This window comes from Coccinella septempunctata, chromosome 3, assembly GCF_907165205.1.
Source record: "Coccinella septempunctata chromosome 3, icCocSept1.1, whole genome shotgun sequence".
Taxonomy (NCBI): Eukaryota; Metazoa; Arthropoda; class Insecta; order Coleoptera; family Coccinellidae; genus Coccinella; species Coccinella septempunctata.
Window position 1 is genome coordinate 35,230,158 of NC_058191.1, and position 25,273 is coordinate 35,255,430.

Sequence of the window (25,273 nt, forward strand, 5' to 3'; positions counted from 1 at the left end):
GTTCTGTTTCGGGTTTCAGTAGTAGTAAAGCCGGTGCAGAGTGAGCTCCTCATTGCGTGCCAGCCAGACATCCTGCAAGAATTTGACAAAATTTCCAAATCTCGCCTAAAATCTACAATGAATAACGTCGTTCGATCCTAATTTCGGTGTATTGTTCGAAAAAATCGGTCATCGTGGCGGCCACATCGGGAAAAAAAACCCCCAAAGATAATATGCTCAAACTATTAACTCATAAATTGAGGACACATTCGATAAACGACCCGAATATCATTGAGAAGGTGTGTATCCCGTCGTTTTTCTAAGATTTTGTTTTAACCTTATTGAAGGTCATTTCCTAGTGAAAAATGGCCGACTGTTCCGTAGTTCTGGAACAAAGGAAAGGGATTTTCAGTTTCCACCTCAGGCCTACTGTTTATCCAACACCGTTCTGTTATAATTCACACTTTCCTGGCCTACTGCAATTGGATCGATCCGCCATTTAATTTTTCGGATCCTTCCTGTGCAAAATTCATCGATAGGTTTAGACTAATACCGGTTTTACAATCACAAGTCGTATATTACGTAGGCCTTCAACTATGTAACAGTTAAGTTAATGGTGTACTTTCTCTCATGCAGGTTGATGAGGAGCGTGATTCTGGAACTGAGTCTGATGATGATTTAGAACCGGAATTCACCAGTGCACGTAAGTCTATCATTTCATTGAATGACCCCTATCACCTAACCTATCAAAGTACCCATCGCAAGAAAAACACAGGAAGAATTCACTATAAAATCAGCTTCCCCTACTTGCTTTCAGTTTCATTGGGATCACCGCGGTGGCATGCCAATCGATCCAGAGCTCGTTTAATTAAATCACATTGTGCAGTGATTATGCAGCTTACGATACACTCACCGAGGTTTCCAATTCATCCAGAAACCAGAAGCGCATTCATGAATCGACACAGTCATATTTTAATCGAACGAACATATATATCAGCCTATGCGGTTTTTGGTCCTTCGTTCTGGATTTGTGATACGATGCGGTTCGACGTTTGTCCTGGTTTTCACCGAATGCATATGATTCGGATCAGATAGAAACAGTCAAAGCTGAATAGACTGCTTTTTCAATGAAAAACAATGAAAAGTTAACCCGAAAAACATATTCGTTCTCTTTGGTTAGAATCAGATTGAGCGAAATGCCAAAATCTTCCGCGAATACTCGCATAGTCCAGATACGACTAACAGGTTAATAATTAGAATGACCTTCGCCGTCAAAAATTGTGAACCTTGACCATGTTCTCGGATTCCAAAGGCCTTGGATGCGAGTTTTCAAATTATCCTGCAAATTGTTCGGTTGCTTCTCGTGGAATTTTTGGACTACACGGTTGTTGACACCAAATCAACAATCAGGAAAATGAGAAGTTTGGTTGGTTGAGATAGGACGAATAGTGGGAAAGAAAAAGAGCAATCATTTGTTATGTGAGTTGTAGGATATTTCAATGGAAGTGAAGCTAGTTAAAGCTTGATAGTTTCAGTGTAAGTATCGAAGGGTTGGAAATCTTGCAGTCTTCATAAAAATTTTGAAATTCACTACTAGTCAAATGAACTATTCATAATATGATCTTTGAGGTTGTAATGTGGAGAGTCTAGGAACAAGAAGAAGAATTATCTAGAAGGGTGGAAGAGACCAGACTAATTCAGTCAGAATTCAAATTCTGACTATTTTGACCATCAAGAGACTGCCCAAATCAGCTTCAAAATCGACAAGTTTTACGAATAATTTAATTTTGATCTTGATTGACGTTATTCAGCTGAATCTACTCTGCATATGATAGCGATCATTGTTGCGATAGAAGCTAGTCAAAAATGAAAATTAGACATTGCAGATAACGAAATTCACTCATATATTCATATCATCACTTCCTGCCAATCCAATCCAATCGAGATAGCAACAAGAACCTTTTCATCCGATTTGCAATCGGTTATTTTACGTAATTTGCTGACGACGCCTGGAGATCTATGTTTAAACAGCTCTCAATAAATACGCTTAGAATTGATAATTGAATTCAGCTATTTTTCAATTGGATGCATGCCCACATGACACATGGACTATGAAGTCCTCTACTTGACGATAACAATAGAACGAAACCGGTTTGTGTATAAATATTCAGTAGGTAGTGAAAGGTGACTAAATGGAAAATACCTTATATGGAGGAAAGCTAAAGTGTACAAATGGTTGAAGTAAACGAGGAATTTTTGAATATTGAAATGACGGCATACTGTTCATTAGTATACAATATGAACAATTGACGAAGCAAATGGAGTGAATCCTTTATGAGAATGGAAATATGAGCTGAAACCAATGCCCTGAGTTTGATTCCCAGCCCCAGCGTATTGATCATCAGATCAAGAGATTAATAAAATGATACCCTTGGAGAACAAATGATGGATCGATAGTGCAATCTTTTTGTGAAAATATTCACGGAAATATTTCAATACCGACATCTGATATCTTGAAAGCTAGATCAGAATCAAAATTCTCGAAATTTACTTTTCGAATCGATATTTCTGTATGGAATCTGAATTTTAGTCGTGCTTATTAAAAACGATACATGCTTTGATATTGGCGCAATCTCTTATCGGCTAACAGAACATGGAATTTAGATTCGAATTTTCAGATTAAGTGAATTGTCAATATCTAATTAAAAGTGATTGGCGATCAGTGGGCATGCATAGTTGCCTGCAGTTTGATGTTGAAGGATATAGGATTAAAATGTTAATTTGACTATAAAGGAAGATAAAAAGCAATGAAAAGTAAACTTCGATGGAAATTGGTTAAACTGTCTAAGTTGTCAAAGCAAACGAGAAAAAGCCAATCATATTTTGTAGAAATGTTACAATATATGTAGAAATATTGGAGAAGTCCTGATCACTCTAGGTATATGATGTGGTCATATCTCACAAATAATTCTCTTTGAATATGGTGACTTACATTAGATTCTGGTGGTCGTTGATGTTCAGGAGCCCTATTAAGAAATATTCTGAAGAATTTCGTCAAATTGACAGTTTGTGTAATGTCAATACTACTCCGAACTCCTTCGATTTCTTGTAAGCGTAAAGACGTAATGATGTGTTCATGTCCAGAAGCTTCTTCAAAGTTTTTCAATATTCCCGATACTCTTTAATTTGTTCATTTTTTTCCAACGAAATAGTTTGTGAAATAATTTTAAATTCGTTTACTCAACTGATATTCGATTTATGAAAAAAGAAAGCCAAATTTGTGATTTCAAGAAATAAACTGCAATAGTTTATTATTCATAGGTTAAAATATCAATATCAATTGGAAATCAAGAATATTCGGATGATTTAAACGAGCAAAGACTAAAGGATGAGACATAGAAACTGAAGAATTGAGGAAAAATTATTGTTATTCATGGAAGAGAATTATAGAAATCGAGCAAAATATACGCAGGTACAAAAAACAGTACTGAAACGATATCGCACTTGAAAAAATGAGTTCCAGAAACAGATCGTACTATGTTGCACCTTATATGCCTCTGTACACAGAAACTACAGAGAAATCCAGAAGTATTTTTAATACAAAAAACATCAAACACGGGGGAACATCATATATTCATTGTAAACATATTATTACCTTCACTTTCAGTATGATACCAGGTACTATCAATGATGGTACCTACCCATGAAGAAAGTACTTAGTTTCACTGAGTCCAAGTGAACAGTCCAAAAATAGTTAATAGTTTTTATTTAGAGAAGAATTATTTTCACTATTCAACTAAAGTGAATCAAACCCATCCTGGTCTAGTTTTGTTTTTTTAAAGAAGAACCCATTGAGAACTCTTCATCCAAATGCATCTTTATATGCTCGAAGTGGTACCATACAGGTACAATTTACTGAGGAGTATCGATTATAATTATCGTTCTTTACTTCTTGATCATTCACCGATTTGCAAAACTCGATGATAAAGTGAGTTAAACGCAAGGGACACTTGCAGAACCATGTCCATTGGAAGCATTCAAAAGCAAGGAAATTGAGTGCCTCATAAACTGAACAAAGAGGTCTCATCGCAAAACGTTCTAGTGAAACATACAGGGTGACAATTTGAAAACCAGGCCAATTATGTCTCGACAAGGATGTTTTCAGAGAAAATGCCGGGACAGGTCAATTTTCATTCGGAGAGGGACATGTTTCTAACAGAATTGTAAGCCAAAATCTCCTCAATCTTAGGTGTAGGGGTTATCATCCCTAAATTCTCAATAGGAATTAGAGGGTGAGCTATACCTCAATTGGAAGACAATAGTATTATGTAGAAGGACATATTGTCTTCCATTTGAGGTTTAGCTCACCCTCTATTCCCTATGAACAATTTAGGGATGATAGCTCCTACACCTAGGTTGAGGAGATTTCGGCTTACAATTTTGCTGAAAATATGTCCCCCTCCCTTTAAAGATTGACCTGTTTCGGCTTTTTCTTTGAAAATATCCTTGCCAGGCCAATTGCCTGGCAAGTTTTTTTTTTTTTTTTTTTTTTGATGTAGCAGGGGGAAAATCTGCAAGACAGACGAACCACCCTCATCTCCTGAGGGGGAACAGTGTGGGGTTTCTCACTCTCCTGAGCTCGAGACCCACTAAAAACCCTACTGCTTCTTGAATTTTGGTTCCGGGCATTTGCCTATAAACCGTTCATCTCTTGATCGGTTTTCTTCTCGCACACTATCGTGCTGGGATTTATGTGTTTATCCTCTATTGGATTAACACTTTATTGAATTTTTCAATAAGTTTCTGTTGTTATTTTAATCTCTTTTTAATTGATCTCTTGGTCTCCTTCGGTAAATTCGCATTCTCCTTTTGTCTTCCTCTGGGTCGTAGTCCACTAGTCTCCTGAGTTCTTGATTCGGATGGTTTTTCGCTGTTTCGAATAATTTCTCTGCTTTTCTGTTCATGAATTCCGTTATGGTTTCCCATTTCAGGTCCTTATAAATCTGTCTATTCCTGACAAACCAAGGTGCATCTATTGCACATCGTAGCAGCTTGTTTTCAGTGGCCTGAATTCTTTTGATATGGCTCTTTGCCGCGAAACCCCAGGCAACTGATCCATAAGTCAGTTGAGGCCTAGCAACGGCTTTGATTATCTTCAATTTTGTCTCTTTCGACATGTGGCTTCTTCTTCCTATCAGAGGATAGAGTCTATTCATCGCTGCTTTCGTTTTGTCGATTGCTTGTTTGATATGACTTTTCCAAGTAAGTCCTTTGTCAAGCGTTATTCCTAAATATTTGGCTTCATTTTTCCAGTCGATTTCTTCGCCGTCAACATCCAGTTTCGTTGTGGGTCGCAGTCTTCTCTTCTGTAGTAATATTGCTTGGCTCTTTTGTCCATTGAGCTTGATTTTCCACTTTATGCACCAGTCATTTGTTTCGTCAATCGACTCTTGTAGAACTCGTTCTATTATTTCAGGGTTTCGGTGTCGAGTTGCTATGCCTGTGTCGTCAGCATATAACGTTAGCATGGTTCTTGGATTTTTCGGAATATCGTGGATGTATATGTTGTACAGAAGTGGCCCAAGTACTGATCCTTGGGGTACTCCAGCCTCTATATCTCTTGTTGAGGAGCATTCTCCTCCCACTTTCACGTAAAATCTTCTATTTTTGAGATAATTCCGTATCAACTTGCATATTTTGATCGAATATCCAGCACATCTCATCTTATATATTAATCCTTCATGCCATACTCTGTCGAATGCTCTGGCGACGTCTAGTAAAACAAGACCTGTAGCTTGTTTATTTTGGAATCCCTCTGTTATGTACTCTGTGAGCCTCAATAATTGTTGTTCTGTTGAATGCTCTCTTCTGAATCCGAACTGTTCTGGTGGAATTAGTTCCAGATTTTCGGTTTCCTCATTTAGCCTCGTGGCGATAATTCTTTCTACTACTTTTCCTAAAGCCGACAGTAGACTTATCGGTCTGTAGTTTTGTGGAAACTTCTTCTCTTTGAATGGTTTATTGAATACTATGACTTCTGCTGTTTTCCATTTTTCTGGGTAGTGTTCTGTCCTCATAATTCCATTCGCGATATTTGTTAGAGCGGCTATACCTTTTCTAGGTAATTTCTTTAACATAACATTCGTTATTTTATCGCTTCCGGGAGCTTTCCTCTTCTTCAAACTTCTTATTATTTCCCTGATTTCATTTGGCGATGTTGGCTTGTCTATTTCAGCAGTCGCTGGTAATTCATCCATTTCTTCATCATTTTCTTCAACCAGTTCTTCCAAATCTTCATTATCGTCGTCTATCCTGTAATTTATTCTCGATTCTCGTTCGATCGAGTCCGCCAATGCATCTGCCTTATCAGTATTGGTATAAGCCATTCCCCTTTCTCCGTGTAGGGGTCTGGGCAAGTTGGCTTGTCTATTTCAGCAGTCGCTGGTAATTCATCCATTTCTTCATCATTTTCTTCAACCAGTTCTTCCAAATCTTCATTATCGTCGTCTATCCTGTAATTTATTCTCGATTCTCGTTCGATCGAGTCCGCCAATGCATCTGCCTTATCAGTATTGGTATAAGCCATTCCCCTTTCTCCGTGTAGGGGCCTGGCAAGTTTTCAAATTACCCCCTCCTGTAACTACTTCAAGGAATCAATAAAAATTTGCAAACCATAGTATTCATGTAAAGGGGCAAGGGATCTTTTTATTGAGGTAAATCTCACCTCCTATTCCCTATTGAGAATTTAGGGGTGATAGCCCCTACACCAAGGGTTGAGGAGATTTCGGCTTACAATTCTGCTCAAAATATGTCCTCTTACGAATAAAAATTGACCTGTTTCAGCATTTTCTCTGAAAACCTCCTTGTCGCGAGATCATTGGCCTAGCAAGTTTTTAAATTGTCGCCCTGTGTTTCCACATATGCTGTATTCTGAAGGGTTGCTCTGAATGCTCCCAATCTGGATTGCCTCAGGCATTTTTTCTAGATGAAATTAGAAAATTTTCTGAGAAGTGGAGAAATCTAGACTAGTAGTCAGCAATACTTCGAATGATCTGTTCAATCATTTTGTTCTAAGACAAATGAACAAATGGACCAATATCTAAATTAATTTAGGATATTATTTTCCGCCCTAACATGAAATCAAGAGGATAACCTCCTTCTTCTGCTTGATGAGGGTGCGAAATTTTTCCTTTACCACAACGAGGGTTATTAACCTTGCTCAGAAACTGAGCCAACGCGCGCTATCGTAGAGCTATTAAAACGAGCTTTTCACATTCCTACAATCCAATGATAAGGCATGAAGGCGTGTTCCGTATAAATTGCACTGTTGATATTTGCGATTATAATTCGGACCGGCTATTATGTAGTCCCAACACGACGCGCACATATTTTTACATCACACCCCTGCGCTGCCTCAACCAAGAAAGGATTTCATGACCGAGGTCATAACCCATTGTTTGGACGAGGCGATATTCGCGATAAAGTCTGCGGAATAAATTGGAATTGTTTCGACATCGGTGTTGATCACGTAGTTGGGTTTGTATGGAGATGTTGACGTATTTCTGGTTTTGGTGTCGCTCACCTATGCGGCCACGTGGTCTCTTGGTTGTGGTTTCGAAGGATGTTTGCCTAGTCGCTGCACGTTCATGCTGGTCATCGACGAGTTGGCTTCTGAAGTCAGTTCAGCAGCTGAATTTCAAAGTGGTATGGGCCTTCTAGATTGGTATCGCTCGAAAGTTGGATAATTTTGAGGTAGTTGCCAGGCATGTGGATAATTTACCCCTTTAAGAACCTTTTCTTTCTTTGCACAGATTGGCAGAAACCATGTGAAGATGAAGATAGATATCGGAAGTATCGTCTTTTGAGGCAATCCAAGTTGGGAGCCATTTTTCGAAAGAATACGGTGTTAGTGGTATGTCTCACTTGAGCGTTTTGCTGTATGAGACCTTTTAACGTTTTCAATGTTCATGAGATAATGAGTTGCCATTCTTTACACGAGTTATTGGGAAAACAAGGGTTCCCTACTTCCCCTTAGTGCGCCTATGAAGTTGCCAGGTACAAACAAGTAGACTGCCGTTATTTATATAACCTAATCAGTTATCAAATTGATTTTTTTTTTAAGATGAAAGGTTACTTTATCCCCTACATCACAGTATAAGGTTGCCTGGTCAAAAGTGTGGCACATACATTGTTGCCTAGATTTTATATGTTGTAGTTTAACCGCTAGCAGGGTAGCAGGCTAGCAGTTTAGAAATACGATTTTTCTGATCTTGGAAGCGCCCCTCATGTTCAATCAGTTTATGAATGGTAATATTCGCATCATTGGCAGACCCAGAAGATATTTTCGGTGAGAAAAATTGAATACGTTAAAGAGTTTACTGATTTATGGCATTAAACAGTGTATTAGCATTAATGACGCTAGATATCGGGTGTTACATGAAATATATAGAACAAAGAAAAACGATAAAAGATAAAAGTATGAAAAAGGTTGGAGGCATCGACGCAAATTTGATTCCACCATGTTAGATTGCACTTAAATAAAAAATTTTGCTTGAAATTTTTCTTAACGCAATGTGGCTCCATTGAACTGATTAAATTGATTTTTTTTTTAATGAAAGGTTACTTTATCCCCTACCTCACAGTATAAGGTTGCCTGGTCAAAAGTCCGTCACATCCATTGTTGCCTAGATTTTATATGTTCAGGTTTAAACGCTAGCAGGGAGCGACAGATAGTTTAGAAATACGAGTTTCCTGATCTTGGAAGCGCCCTTAATGTTAAATTAGTTTATAAATGGTAATATTCGCATCATTGGCAGACCCAGAAGAGAAAAAATTGAATGCGTTCATGAGTGTATGGCATTGAACAGTATATCAATGACTAGATATCAGGTGTTCCAAAACACATATGGAACAAAGAAAAAAGAAGATAAATGTATGAAAAAGGTTAGAGGCATCGAAGCAAATTTGATCCCACTATGTTGGATTTCAAAGAGAAAAATTTGCCTGAAATTTTTGTAAACGCAATGTGGCTTCATGCAACTGATCAGTGTCAGTGTCAAACTCAAACTTTACACGAAAGAATATTGGTTTTTGGGTAGCTATTCGAAGCCAACATGATTCGTGGGGATGCAGATGAAGATATTTTCTGAAATGAAGAAGTTATGGCACATTTTTGTAATCGACAAAATATCAAAATTTGGTTATATATCCAAGACAAATGAAGATATCGTGAAACGGTTTCCAGTAATGGACTTTTCACGATTCTAGGACTACTTTCAACGTTTTTACCAATCCAGTCCAGAAACAGCCACAATCAAGCTATTTGGGATACCCTGTACATATCGTCTAACTTACAACATTTGTCATCATCAAATAGACGATGAGGGAGATGAGAATGTGTGGTGTCCATTCGAAACCTTTCAGATTTTATTCCCATGTCCATATTTCCAATGGCAAAGGTTAGTTTTTAACTGAATCTGAGATATTCTTCTTATGATTCCGAAAATTATTCTAAAAAACTTGAGAAGTCTGTGAGAACCCGGAGAGTAAATCGACGAAGAAAGTCTTTTTCTTCTGGTCATTTCTCTTCTACGTACGAGTCAATGCAGGAAATTTTCATTGCAGACCATTTATTTCTTATTGGAAAGAAAGGAATCACATCCCTTTTTGCTTATAGATAAAACGAATTCAAACCCTCGGAAAATATCCAATAGCCATCATGTATCGATAATGGAACTATTATTATCTATCTTCAGTCCTTGCGGTAATGATCCCTAACATCGCTATCGCGTAAAAAGCGTAAATGTGGAAAGTTGATAATATTTTATGTCCCAACGGTATTACCCCGCTCGATTTTCTCCAAAGATGACCCGTTATCGTCCCGTTTGGAAGCGCCATCTACACAACGTTCTGTGGAAGGGACAAATGGTGATGAAATGGCTCATCAATCTTTCTTGGAAATGATTAACTCCAAACTTCTTCGCACCATAGAACTGCCGGGGACTGAATCGGCCTTATCTGTGTGCTGTTTCATTCTTAGTTTCATTTTTGGGAAAGTTTCAAACTCGTCAAGACGTAGATTGATGCCTCTTGTCTCCGTCTGACCTGATGATGGAGCAAGCAAGGAATGTTCTTCCTAGGACATTCCCGAAGTAAAGAAAAAAAGATTTCTATGATTGAATTGAAACGAAATTAGAAGTTTAAAATTTATTTACAAATTGTGCTTATCAGAAAGATACTGAACTTAAGTAGTGCTTGAGCTGTTTCAACAGATCACGTCATTTATGGATTGTTCCATTTCAAGGTTCTAAATTTTTTTTCCAAGTTTTCAGTTTTCTATGAGTTTCTTTGACTTCTGTCAATGGAATGAAATGCAATGGTTAATTACATTATTTTTTAGTCAACTAAGTTTGCACTTTATCCCTTTTATGCAATAGACCATTATCGGAAAACATCGAATACCTACTCAAATATTCAAATTAGCAAGTGATTTTTTATATAAAAAAAAACGAAATGGAGAATCCCCACATATAAAATTATATCGATTTCCTGAATAAACATTGAATTGGATCATTATCCTATTCTAAGTAAGTAAACAACGCCTTATCCTAAAATGATACGTTATCTTTTTGGAATTGAGGTAGGAAGTTCATATTCCTGTAAAATTTTCCTGTTATACGATTCATTGATATAAATATTACAAAATATGACCATATGACGCATACTGAAGATTGAGAGGAAGAAATTATTGAAAATTTGTGTGAAATTTATCCATTAAAGACATTTTTATATGTGGATCAATAATTTTACACTTGTTGGTTTATTGAGGAAAATGCATCTGCATCTGTTATAATATTTGAGAATTCACCATGATTGTGTAATAATTTTGGAAGCAGATTATATGCCTTATCATTCACTCTTTTTCTTCTGAATTTTTTGTTATTTTCTGCGTTATCAGAAATGAACATATTGTGGATATTCATGAGATTCACTAAATTATTGATGAAACTTTTTTTGCGAACTGTAGTTGATGTGGACTTGATTTTAACAAGCATTATTTATACATTTCACATTATTTTGATACTATGATGTGGATCAAACTATTCATATTAATGATGCATAAGAAAATGTTTTGATGAATGTCTAAATTTCGTAATGAAATGTTGATATTCTTGATGAAATAATAAAATTGAAAAGTAATTCCTTCCACAATTTTCATTTTTCAGAAAAAGTTGTTGACTTGAAGTGGTTATTAGGATGGTAGCTGATTATAGGTAATAGGCGATCATTATGATAATGGCATATTTGTCTAGCCAGTTCAACCTTCCAGATGAAATTAAATTATCGATTAAATGCTGTTGCAGGAATATTCAAATTTCACATATGAATCGCTCTGGAAGATTCAGGTCTCCAAGCAGTGCAATAAAAATACCATTTCATACTTTTAATTCTTGTATTTTTATTGCTTATTTACCAACTACATTATAAATAAGCTATGAAAAACAGTTCTGCTGTATCTATAAAAACCCATATTATGAAATAAATCATATAAAATATTTCCTCATCTTTTTTCGGTTGAACTAACATAAAACTGGTTCATTCTTTGGGTTTCAAGGTACAAGATTCTGAAGATAAATTGTTCTCCATCCTTCAGCAACTAATTCTGCTCAATTTTTCACAGTAGGTATTTTTTTATTCGCTGTATAAATTTAGTCTTATCATTTAACTACATAATAAATATTTCATTTTCGTTGACACGATTGTTTTGAAAAATATGAAGTCGTTTTACTTTTCAAGTTGGACTGGTATCTGGAGTTTTCCGTTGATTTTATTGAAATCACATTTTCGAACATCTCCCATTCAACAATAATTCATTGCAGATGTTATAAAGAAATATTTTGTGATTGGAGTTTGAATGCATCGTGGATATAAATACGCCCTGGGACTTTTTAGATATTCATCCTCAGGGTATAGAATCTATTTATACTCTTGGTATATAAATAAATGATAACAATGGGGATCGTCAAGAGGGGCATGTTTTTTGATTCTACACGGTACACGGTCGCTTAAATTGAAAATATATAAAGAAGGCTCAATAAGAGATCGAAAATACTAGGCTCCCTTTGGTATCTCCACACGCCACGTCACACAAGCGCTCATTGGCAGTGCAATTTAACCAATAACAACGTTTTGGCACAAAAGTTGAGGTTATTTAAAATTATCTTCTTTCTCAATTAACCTATTACTATTATTTATCGAGACGCCACTGCTAACGAACCCAGACTTAGCCACCTTCTACGTCAGCACCCTTCTAATCGGCTTTGAATATAATTGCCACTTTATTTCTTTACCTACTCTTGATTATCACAAAGTGGTAGTCTTATTTTACAATAAGTGACATTGACTCTTCAGTAAACAGAACGTCTGCTGAGACTGCAAGCTTCAAAAGAGGAAAATTTTCCATTGAAGATGATGACCGATCAGGAAGGCCAGTTTATGTGTCAGTCCCCCAAAAAATAGCTACAGTTCATGACATGATTTCATCAGACCGTCGAATTGGGCTAAAACGGATATCTGAAGCACTGAATATTTCATACGAACGCGTTCATCATATAGTTCACGTCAATTTGGACATGAGAAAAATTGCTGCAAAATGGATTCCCAAATGTTTGAATGTTGACCAAAAGCGTGCAAGGGTAGAAGCATCGCGTTCGATCTGTGCTCGATTTGAAAACGAAGAAGACTTCTTAAACCGAATTGCTACTATGGATGAGACTTGGGTTCATTGCTACGATCCAGAAACAAAGCCACAATCGATTGAATGGCGACACTCTGGTTCTCCAAGACCTAAGAAGTTTCGTGTCCAAAAATCTGCTGAAAAAGTTCTTGTCTCAGTTTTTTGGGATTGCCATGGAGTAATCATGATTTTTATGGATAAGGGTAGAACAATAACCGGAGATTACTATTCGACATTACTGACCACTCTACGGAAAAAAATTGAAGAGAAAAGACGCGGAAAGCTATTCAAAGGTGTTTTGTTTTTGCAGGACAACGCCCCTGCACGCAAATCTCATGTTGCCATGCAAAAAATTCGTGATTTAGGGTTTGAATTACTAGAACACCCTCCTTATTCACCAGATTTGGCTCCATCCGACTATCATCTCCTTTCCTCAACTGGAAAAAAGTTTAAAGGTCGTCAATTTTCTTCCAACGAGGAGGTAATAAAAGCTGTGGAGGTCTGGTTTGCAGAGCAAGAACAAACATTTTTTTTGAAAGGTCTAGAGACGTTGCAGGTTCGCTGTAATAAATGTATCCAATTAAGAGGAGAATATGTTGAGTAATAAAATAATTTGACATTGAAATTTTGTTTGGTTCTATAGTAGGCTGAGAATGTTTCAATAAATCTCCGTAGCATGGAAGTAGCTGATATATTAATTATCCTAAAGACCAGTCGTATAAAACTACATGATTTTCACTGAATAGAGCGTTATAAACTACCATCCGTTTTTCGCTATTACAAATGCATCTTCAGGTATTCATCTTCATCTTACATAATAGATATGGCTTCGATCGACTGTGCCGAAATGGTTACGGATAGGTTCCTATACTATCTTTAGAACTCGACTTCATGTTCCTCGGACATAATGGACTGATAATTCTTGTTCCAGTCTTTATGTATTCTGACATGAATACCTACCAATCATTCGTACGTCGTCTCCATTTCGTCCCTCGTGAATTTTTAACGCGATTCGTCATTCTGCAGTTGCAACAAGCCCGAACCTATTTATTTATAATTCAGCCTTTCTTCGGACTTGTGGGTACGCCGGGTATGAAAAGCCCCGACGGGCGTTGCATCGATCCGACTCGTTATAATGACAAACCGACATTTCTTTCAGATATTCACGGCCGCGAAAATCGAAACACGATGATTACTCGGCTGCTGCTGCTGCTGCTGGTCGGACCCAGGCAGGATCCTTTGAATGTGCATCCATGTCCCGAGCGGGGTCCTTTGACATGTTTCCCGATGTTGGTAGGATCGGTTGGGGAATATCGCCCGACTAAAATTAGTGGCGGTTCGGAAAAATCGGAATAAGGGAGATAATTAGATTCCAGTCGTTCCGCCTTTTTTTTTGTATCTCTGAATTTGTTATGGAGCTAGCATATACATGTATCTTCTATTTCGTTTCTCGATCGAGGATCAGGCTGGGAAAATTTCGAAAAGAAAATTAATATGTACCTACTTTCTTGACTGAGAGTGTCCCATTTAACATCAATACAGAATGATTTGTTTGCAGAAGGTTATAGGTTTATACTCGGGTTTATAGTTCGGGATTTACTCTAGCGTCGTGGAGACCTAGTGGATTTTGAAGATTAGATGGTAGAAAGAAGGAGAGGTTCAATGATGTATGTACTTTCAGCGGTGGGGAAAGCGTCTGCAGGTTCTCAAAGATGTAAAAAAAATCTTCAGGTGTACATACTCGAGCGTGTCAGATTAAGATACTGTATATGCCCTACGTGTCTCTGATAATAAATTCATTTTAATCTGACAATTTGCGTGGTGGGGTTGGCCGTACGGAAGAGTTGAAAACGGTAACGTATCAGATTTTTTGAGAATATGTTAATTGGACCCAAAGGAAGCTATTTTTCAAGAGACTGACAATTCTGAGTTGAAGCAAGGTCACAGCGGTCCTTTGAAAATGCAAAAATATAGTTAATTTTACATTCTCGTGTTAGATTTTCATACAGATGGTTAATCTCGGTGTTGCAGACGTGTTGACCCATTAATCTGACACTAATCAGAAGGGTCTTTCTTAATCTGACAGTTTGAAGATGATAACAAGGCATTTTTTTTTAATATCTTCCTTCCTGTACCTTCAATCGTTTCTGTATTCTGTATTCTGAAGCAATTTTACATACTCTTGAGCGTTTTCGAGTAAGAGGGCGATAAGGGTGAGGAGCTTAGCCACACGTGCGAAAGGCCTAGGTCAATGTAGAAATAACCCAGTATAATGTACATTTATCGCGATATATCTCAAAAACGTTCGAAAGTAGAAAAAATTGCTTCGGACAAAATTTATTGAAAATGTTATGCTCTACAACTTATATGATGAAGGCGCAAACAATTTGAAGCCCAGGAGAGGAGATAATTCAAAGAAACTTATTTTTGTGACCTTCCTGGGCAATTCTTATTGTTTCGTCTTGCTGAAACTGTCAGATTACCTATATTTTTTCCGTTATTCTCGAATCATTTGCTTCAAAATGTTTTCGTTATGCTTAAATTGCCAGATTTAGAGAATATAGACTTTTCAACATGTAATTAACCTCATTATTATATCTTAATCTGACACGCTCGAGTATGTACAATTCCCCCTATATGCAGGTCTAATTTTTGGTAGAGGTACTAAGCAGGGTCCAAGTTATTTTCCCTTATATTAATCTGACACGCTCGAGTAATTTCCGAATTTCCCTCTTGGGCTCCCCAACTACCGTCTTATGACAAAGTTATCATTCCTCTAGTCCAAAGCGATTCCGGTGAAATTTCAAACACTGTTCTAATTATTTCTGATGTGAACGCCAAATGCTTTAACAAACATCATGCTTCTGTACAGGGTATCCCAAATTGCTTGAAAGTTTTTATCGTTATTAGATATTTTCGAAAATGAAGAAGATATGGCATATTTTCGAAATTGACAAAATATCTAAACTTGGTTATATATTCAAGAGAAATGGAGATATCGTGAAATGGTTTCTTCTGATGGACTTTTCACGAAAATCGAGTCTAGAACTTCTTTCAACGTTTTTACCTATCTATAGTCTAGAAGTACCAAAAACAGCCAAAATCAAGCAATTTGGGATACCCTGCCGGGCCACCCTCAAATTCTGAATAGGGGAGATGATGATGAAATACATGCCGTCTGTTCCGATATTCCTGAACAGTACTGTCAGTATTTCAGAGACGATGCCTATTGGCCCAGTCGTTCGAGTTCTATTGATATTCGATTGCGGGCCAGTAAAACCAGCAATATCGGAACAGGCCCCTCATATGAAAGCTTATGACGTCAGCATTCTATTTTTGCACTTTTTTCGGAAATCGGATTGAATTTGACTAATTTGACCTGGTAAATTCAATAGGGCAAAGTTGGCCATGTGATACATCACTTTTTTATAGGAGACGGTAATTATGTAAAACCTCTCAAACATCACACTTTATTCACTTATGAATAATTACTTACCACTATCAGTTATCTTCATCAATCTCAAACAGCAGTTATCATTGATGATCGTTGGATTACAAACTGATCTACATACAATACCTGAATCGAGTGAATTGCCTACCATGGATATTCTCTTATCTCTGAGCTTAGTTTAAAATAATAAGAATTAATTTAGATGCATACCACTCGCTGATATGAATATCAACAAGTGTTACGATCTAAATTGAAGTAGCCAATTTATCATCGTCAGGATAATGAAAGGGAGAACGCTCCAACGAAGAAGAGTATATACTGACCATGGTTTCGGTCTCATTTGACATCGTCAGAGCAACACAATACCTTCTTGGATGGAAAACCCTGGCGTTATCATTCATTAGTTTGAAATATTGCGTTTTATAAAAAATTGCAAGACACAAGAAAGTTTCTCAATTGAATGGGCTTTCTAACGTTTTAACAATTGTCAAGGAATTCAAATATAGAGTTAATGTTTAGTAGCTTCATCGTAGCCCAGTAAAAAGTAGCTTAAGAGGGTCCATCTCCAAAATAGGTAGCACTATGAGATTTCTGATATCATAATACTCCAGTGTACAAATTTCAGTGATTTTCGTACGACTGGATTCTGAGGTAAAAAATGATATTTACTTGCAAGTTGAATGTGATATGCATGACCTCCTTTATCATCGGAAAACAAAATTCTTCTGGTAGATACATGATGCATGGAAATATCGAGGAAAATAAATCGTTGTTCTAAAACCATCGATGTTATCCGCATATCCCTGGTTCTGGCCGTAGGATTGTCCTATTACACGAGACTTTATAAAGAGATGGAATTACGTCACTCCATCAGGTGAATAAACTCTGTTACTGCCCCCTTTCACTGAGAATGTTTGATTTTTTTTCTTGCACAGTCGAAACTAGATTCGAAGGTACTATTTTCGTTCCGTTTGAAGTCTTGAATGAGGAAGGAAGGATTTTGAATTCTATGCAACTTATTCATGACTGTTATAACTGAAGGTTTTTCATTTTTTCAGTCAACTTTAACACAAACGGTTAATTGTCACTGATTTGCAGTTGACGAAAGAATCTATAATTATTTTATTCGTGGATGGAGGCTATCCTATTTTGGTAGTTTTTATAACGGCTGATTTCCAATTTCGGCAAACAGTTGAATGAGACATATGTACGCCATGGCCACAGTAGATAAGGCAATGAACTAAAGTTTAAAAATGTGAAATGATTTTTTCAGATGATAGTCCCTGAAAGAATCAGTGTAAGTCAGTCAAACTAAGCTATACAGGGTGAGTCTGACTCGTACAAATATTTCAACAGTAGATTCTTGAGGTCAAAAGAAACACTTTTTTCCTTTATAATTTTTTCCGAATCGGCTCGGTTTATAAGATACAGGCTGTTGAAAAATCATCAAAAAAATTATTTTTACTTCTATCTCACAAACGGTTTTATCGAATGAACTGAAATTCAGAATAGAGTTTTTCATTTATTTGATGAATCTTTTTCGAACACAAGATATCACCCACGTCTTCCAGTTTTTCCATTATGACCATTACGTAACATAACTCCAACTCTTGAAACTAAGTTGGACGCTAACTAATCAATATTTGAGCATTTTGTAAAATTCAAGTATTCCTCATATTTTCTCATATAATGCGCCGTTGTCGAGTAATTTCATGGTCAAAGATTGAAATGTATCTGGGAAATTCGAAAAATTGGGTACTTTGGCTGAATACAACTGTGTTTGAAAGATTCACAGATATGTAGTGACACAGATTCAGCTAGTTATTCTGATGGTAATTATGTTTTTCCAGGGGTGGCACAGCTCATTAGGAAAAATTAGAATGACTATATCTTTATATCAGGGCCGAATCGAAAAAAATAGTACCTGTAGGAAAAAAGTGTTTCTTCTGACCTGAAGGATATAATGTTTAAATATTTGTTCGAGTCAACGACTTACCCTGTATATGTATAAAGATGAAAATCAGACGAGCAAAGATATAAAGCAAAAGTTAATCATAGAGAATGTGCCAATATCAAGGAGAAAAGCGATAGACCGGTTGCGCTCGTATTAGAGTTCATCAGTATCGCATAACTCAATCAACGATGACGACCATTTATATTGAAGAGTGTCGCATAGATTTGGTACTTCAATGCGAGGGTTGGCATTGTATGATAGTCGAAGAGGATCCAATGAATTTGCGCAAATATTCAGACCGTGTTTCAACAAAACTCCATCCATCTATCCACCATTGAAGACCACTAAAAGGCGACATCTATTTTCCCTCAGTTGACCAGATTACGTAATGAGTGTTAATGGCTAGTATCAAATGAAAAGCGCCATTAAAATGCTTTTATCCTCATCAACTATTCCAGAGCTCATTTCAATAATGCATCACAAAAAGTAACAGCGTATATTTCGTACATCAAGTCGCGCTCGCATATTATCGGAAACCTTTCGTCTGATATTTCACAACAAAAAGAGCAAGGAGGAACGGTGGGCGAGATTGCTCTCGGTCGTCACATCTCGTTATTGAATTAATAAAAAATGTCGGGGTATGCAATAATGCGAAAACAAGCACAGCATCGCAAAGAGAAACCGGAGTTACGTATCCTTTATTGCCGGTGGAATACTGAATTTGGCACGATTCCAATGTTGACTTGTACGACGACGTTCAGGCTTTGTTGTGTATGGATATGAGATTAATTGCGAAACGTATTTTTGTACGCCGAAAGTAATAACGCTGCGAACCTCACGCAGCGGTTCGTTCAACTTGATACTACAAGTGCTTCCGAATTCGCAATATTCTTGGATATACACTACTCCTGGACAAAAAACACCGGACAGAAAAATGTTTCACCAAATTCATTTTGAAATACGATGATATAATTGAAAAAGTTTCAGCTTTCTATAGAACCAATCGAAATTTCAATGTCAAAATATTTTATTACTCAACATATTCTCCTCTTAATTGGATACATTTATTACAGCGAACCTGCAACGTCTCTAGACCTTTCAAAAAAATGTTTCTTCTTGCTCTACAAACCAGACCTCCACAGCTTTTATTACCTCCTCGTTGGAAGAAAATTTACGACCTTTTAAACTTTTTTTCAGTTGAGGAATAAGATGATAGTCGGATGGAGCCAAATCTGGTGAATAAAGGGGGTGTTCTAGTAATTCAAACCCTAAACCACGAATTTTTTGCATGGCAACATGAGATTTGTGTGCAGGGGAGTTGTCCTGCAAAAACAAAACACCTTTGCATAGCTTTCTGCATCTTTTCTCTTTAATTTTTTGCCCTAGAGTGGTCAGTAAGGTCGAATAGTAATCTCCGGTTATTGCTCTACCCTTATCCAAAAAATCAATCATGATTACTCCATGGCAGTCCCAAAAAAATGAAGCAAGAACTTTTCCAGCAGATTTTTGGACACGAAACTTCTTAGGTCTTGGAGAATCAGAATGTCGCCATTTCATCGATTGTTGCTTTGTTTCTGGATCGTAGAAATATACCCAAGCCTCATCCATAGTAACAATTCGGTTTAAGAAGTCTACATCGTTTCAAATCGAGCACAGATCGAACGCGATGCTTCTACCCTTGCACGTTTCTGGTCAACATTCAAACATTTGGGGATCTATTTTGCAGCAATTCTCCTCATGTCCAAATTGACGTGAAGTATATGATGAACGCGTTCATATGAAATATTAAGTGCTTCAGATATACGTTTTAGCCTAATTCGACGGTCTGATAAAATCATGTCATGAACTGCATCGATATTTTCGGGGACTGACACAGAAACTGGCCTGTAAATCTGCTTACCTCTTAACCTTTTTAAATACAGGTAGTTGATGATGGCTCGATACTCCAGTTTTTCGATTTTCACAATTTCGGTGGACATCTTCTTTCTTCTAATGTATTGCGTAACTCTGGCTTACTTTTTTGAACTCAAACTGCACACTGACACTTTTAATGAGTTATTATTGGTTGTTATGGTAGCGCAATATTTTTTTTTATTCAAGGAACTGGTCTAGGCTAAACACATCCTCGTAAAAAGCTTCAGAAGAGGGCATTGACCAGCTGTCAAAAATATTTGAAAACTACAGAAACTTCTCAAAAGAAAATATGGTAGTACTTTGTCCACATGACTAAAAATATTATGAACTCTCAGTATATCCAAAGAGAGTATCAAAAGTGTTTTATTCGTTCACTATTCTAGAGAAAATTAACCTAAGTTTCTGACTCTTATTGAAAAACCGCTGGTCAATAATTCAGTATTGTATACCGTTTCGTCCGTTTCTATTCAAGGTTCACTAAGAGCTGTGATCCACTTTTTGATCGTTACTTGTCAACTCTTCCTCATTCTCTCGGGAAATTATGAATTTGGCAGGTTGCCAAGCTTGAACCGTTGACAACATACGTTATCATCGCTTATGTGTAAGTGCATTAGGGGACATGAATATATACACACATCTGATCTTTGAGGAACGACTCTGTGGAATTTCAGGTCAGCTGTTGCATGAACTAGATGATTCATTCTGGAAAGAGAAAGAATGATTTACGGTTTGGTAGGTATGGTACGGAAGAATGCATAAAAAGTTTAATCTTAGCAAGCAATCACAAACAAGCTCTGTTTGACGAATGATAAGTAGGTTGTTTTTGGGCATCTTTCATAGACGATATCCTCGCAGGGAAAGGTGAAACGAAAATAAGAAGTATATTGCTATAACTAATTATTCAAAATTATTTGCAATGATCTGTGTACATACATATATTATTAGGACTAGGGGTCAAACAAGTACAAAACATGTGCAAAACGAGTACATTTAGAAATGAACTTATTAAATCATTTACTGCTGAAGTTTTTCCAAAGTTTCTACTCTTCCAGCTTCTTTCTGTTATTGCCGTTATAACAGGGATAGTCAAGAAAAGGAAGGTGTTATGAGCTCCTGGAAAGTGAATGTAAATTAAGACGATTTTACTGTAGAACCTATTATTTTTACCTTTGGGGCACCCATCAACTACAATTTTATGCATGACGTTAACCGAATGGATTGGTCCGCTGCCTCTATAAACCAAAATTGTATTGAACATGTTTAGTCTGCCAAGTCACTGCAAAAACACTGCTAATCTAACCCACCGCAGACATTACAACAGCTCGCCAATGCTTTGACGGAATGTGGGCAAAACCTCCTGCAAACTTTCATGGTTGGATAGAGTAAACTTTATTTTTTTCATTTCTCTATTGTGTTGTCTCTCTAAAGCACTGATATGATATAGTTTCATATGAAGTTTCCTTTCTTTTTGTCGACATAGAATGTACCTACCACATTATTCATGAATTAAGACCTCCATTTCATAGTAAGTTATCATTCATCATAATAATGCATGGGTATCCTCTATTCCATAGGAAATTTTAAATAAATAGAGCGCTATTATACTATCGCTTGATAATAGACCATATCCTTCACATGATAAACTTTCTTCTCCTCAAAATCGATACTATTGTACCAGTAGAGATATATACTCGTACTCTTCAATTAATTTACTTCAAATCTAACCGAATGATCCACTTTCCACTCGACTAGGAAATAATTATTGTAGTTCAGTCGAAGTTGAAGCAATAAACCGCCGAGATGTTCTTCTCGGATTAAATTGCCTTAATTTTGTTCTGCATCATCCATCTGAATGGAGAAAATGCATTTGAGTGTACCTATACACTCAGTTGCGTTCCCATCTACTTTAATTATTATTGTTTCATCACGGAATGGTTGTAGATTCCCTGTAAGGAATCCACTAAGGAGGTTTAGCATATTCTCCATAAGATTTGGATACTTCTTCTGCCCCGTAGTGCAAAAATTCCCTTTCAGGATGTTTCAGTCACGAAAGATTTTTCCAGAGTGATTCTCTTTCGATTTTTTCCTTCTCCTGAAACTGTTTCTTGTAGGAATTTCCCAGACCCAGTAACTTAGTATTTTCTACAACTTCCAAGAAGTTATGCAGCAGGTAAACACTCCCAATAATCACATGCACGTGTATTATACGTTAATATGTGTGGGGGAGATTTGATTGAAAGTTACTCGATAAATTTCGGAATATATTTCAACCATTCGTTGATTTCACATACAGGGTGACAATTTGAAAACTTGCTAGGCCAATTATGTCTCGACAAGGATGTTTTCAGAGAAAATGCCGGAACAGGTCAATTTTTAAAGGGAGGGAAACATATTTTGAGCAAAATTGTAAGCTGAAATCTCCTCAACCATAGGTGAAGGGGAGGTCACCCCTAAATTCTTAATAAGGAGGGTGAGCTATACCTCAATTGGAAGACAATAGTATTATGTAGAGGGACATATTGTCTTCCAATTGAGGTTTAGCTTACCCTCTATTTCCTATGAAGAATTTAGGGGTGATAGCACTGACACCTAGGTTTGAGGAGATTTCGTCAATTTTACTCAAAATATGTCCACCTCTCTTTAGAAATTGACCTGTTCCGACTTTTTCTTTGAAAACATCCTTGTCGAGACATAATAGGCCTGACAAGTTTTCAAATTGTCACCTCCTGTAACTACTTCAAGGAATCAATAAAAATTTGCAAACCATAGTATCCATGTAGAGAAACAAGTGATCTTTCAATTGAGGTAAATCTCACCCCCTATTCCCTATCAAGAATTTAGGGGTGATAGCCCCTACAACTAGGGTTGAGGAGATTTCGGCTTACAATTCTGCTCAAAATATCCCCCTCTGAATAAAAAATTGACCTGTTACGGCATTTTCTCTGAAAAGATCCTTGTCGCGACATAATTGGCCTGGCAAGTTTTTAAATTGTCACCCTGTATGTATTTCAATTTTCTTTTTCGGGATAATTAGGGTTTAGATTTTATGCGAATTTTTTTTTCTTGAAAGAAAATTTTGTATTCAACAGTCATTCATTATTCTGGAAGTATGTGTCTGATTATTGAAAACTATTGAAAATCATTGAAAACGAAAATATGCTTGACATTTTAAAAAACATGCAAACATTGCTTATTGTATGTTTTATTATTTCTTCCATTTTCCACGAAAATGATATGAGTTTGTGTATTGTAAGGTGCTTCCTTTAGGATGCTGCTCAAAAAAGATATTATGGAAGACCCACACTTTAATTTCTACGACGAACCATCCGTTAAATTTTATAGCCACTATTCATTCACATCCTGTATACATAGTTAATTCACGGATACATGAAAAACCTTTTCCTCATCAGTTTCATCATACGTTGATATTACAATATACCAATATTTTCCAAGAATCACATCAACTTTGATATCCTGACAATTTCTACGCAAAGAAACTAATTTGAAAACTTAAATGTTTAAATTTTCATCGTCGCAGTCTGAAAGAGAAAATTAAGATAGCATCGTTTCCGCCCAATAAACCTCACAATGTAATTTTATATACTTAAAACTCAAATTCACGTTTATACTGGAATGGTTACATCTTGCAGTTCCTACATTTCGTCCATAAATTTCTATTATTCTAAACTCGAGAGCAATTTCACCATTCTGCCGGAGTATAACTCAGTAAAAATCCAATTAATAAGTTGGACGAGAAGACCGCTTACTTTATTAGTTAGCAATTTCTGATGCGACAAACAACTTTCGAAATTTAATATAGATTTTTATTGCAATGCTAGTTTCGAGCAGAGTTACGAGACAGCTTCTCATCAGACGTAATTCCCGAACTCGAAATAGGTAAACTCGAGATAGATATCATGGAATGAACATGAAGAGCTCATATATATGACATATAAGTGAGGGTAGTTATGATGTTGTTTCACGAGAATTCAGATTGAAGTTGTACCCTCGTATGAAGCGTGCTCTCCGCGAATATACGCAGGGTTGGGCATAAGTCTGGAATAAAATTAATATTTCTACAATCGATAACTCAAAATGAAAACCCTGAAACCCATCGATTGATTTTCAATAACCCCCATTGTCTGGCAATTACATTGAGTACACAGAGTAAGAGATTCTCCTCTTATGTCAAAAGCTCTCGGGAGGAAACATCAGATTCCGGTGACTGGTGCAGTGACAAGCCACCTTTTCAATAAATAACGCATCGCAGAATAGTACTTTCGAAAGATTGATTCTTTCAGCAACATTAGGTTGGGATATACGAGGATATATTGAATTCTTAGCCTACTATAGAACCAAACAAAATTTCAATGTCAAAATATTTTATTACTCAACATATTCTGCTCTTAATTGGATAAATTTATTACAGCGAACCTACATCGTCTCTAGACCTTTCAAAAAAAAAATGTTTCTTCTTGCTCTGCAAACCAGATCTCCACAGCTTTTATTACATCCTTGTTGGAAGAAAATTTACGACATTTTAAACTTTTTTTCAGTTGAGGAAAGAGATGATAGTCAGATGGAGCCAAATCTGGTGAATAAGGGGGGTGTTCTAGTAATTCAAACCGTAAATCAAGAATTTTTTGCATGGCAACATGAGATTTGTGTGCAGGGGCGTTGTCCTGCAAAAAAAAACACCTTTGGATAGCTTTCGCGTCTTTTCTCTTTAATTTTTTCCCGTAGAGTGGTCAGTAATGTCGAATAGTAAGCTCCAGTTATTATTTTACCCTTATCCAAAAAATCAATCATGATCACTCCATGGCAATCCCAAAAAACTGAAGCAAGAACTTTTCCAGCAGATTTTTGGACCTAACTTTTTAGGTTTTGGAGCACCAGAGTGTCGCCATTCCATCGATTGTTGCTTTTTTTCTGGATTCGGTTTAAGAAGTCGATGTTTCTACCCTTGCACGCTTTTGGCCAACATTCAAACATTTGGGGATCCGTTTTGCAGCATGTCCAAATCGACGTGAACTATATGATGAACGCGTTCGTATGAAATATCCAGTGCTTCAGATATCCGTTTTAGCCCAATTCGACGGTCTGATAAAATCATGCCATGAACTGCATCGATATTTTCGGGGACTGACACAGAAACTGGCCTTCCCGTTCGGTCATCATCTTCAATGGAAAATTTACCTCTTTTGAAGCTTGTAGTCCAATTTTTCTCGGTCGCATACAA

The 25,273-nt window shown here is 36.7% G+C and overlaps 1 protein-coding gene and 1 long non-coding RNA gene across 2 annotated transcripts in view; both read left to right on the top strand.

The window, feature by feature from the left end:
- LOC123309042 overlaps positions 1 to 25,273 on the top strand; it is an 86,306-nt gene continuing 61,033 nt past the window's right edge. Inside the window, exons 1-2 of the mRNA XM_044891887.1 lie at positions 1 to 278; positions 616 to 682. Coding sequence (XP_044747822.1) covers positions 213 to 278; positions 616 to 682 — 133 coding nt within the window. The 5' untranslated portion in view covers positions 1 to 212. The remainder of the gene's footprint in view (positions 279 to 615; positions 683 to 25,273) is intronic.
- Positions 10,361 to 11,534, top strand: LOC123309043. The gene is made up of 3 exons (XR_006537215.1): positions 10,361 to 10,565; positions 11,205 to 11,252; positions 11,343 to 11,534. It is a non-coding gene; the product is annotated as an uncharacterized LOC123309043 (long non-coding RNA).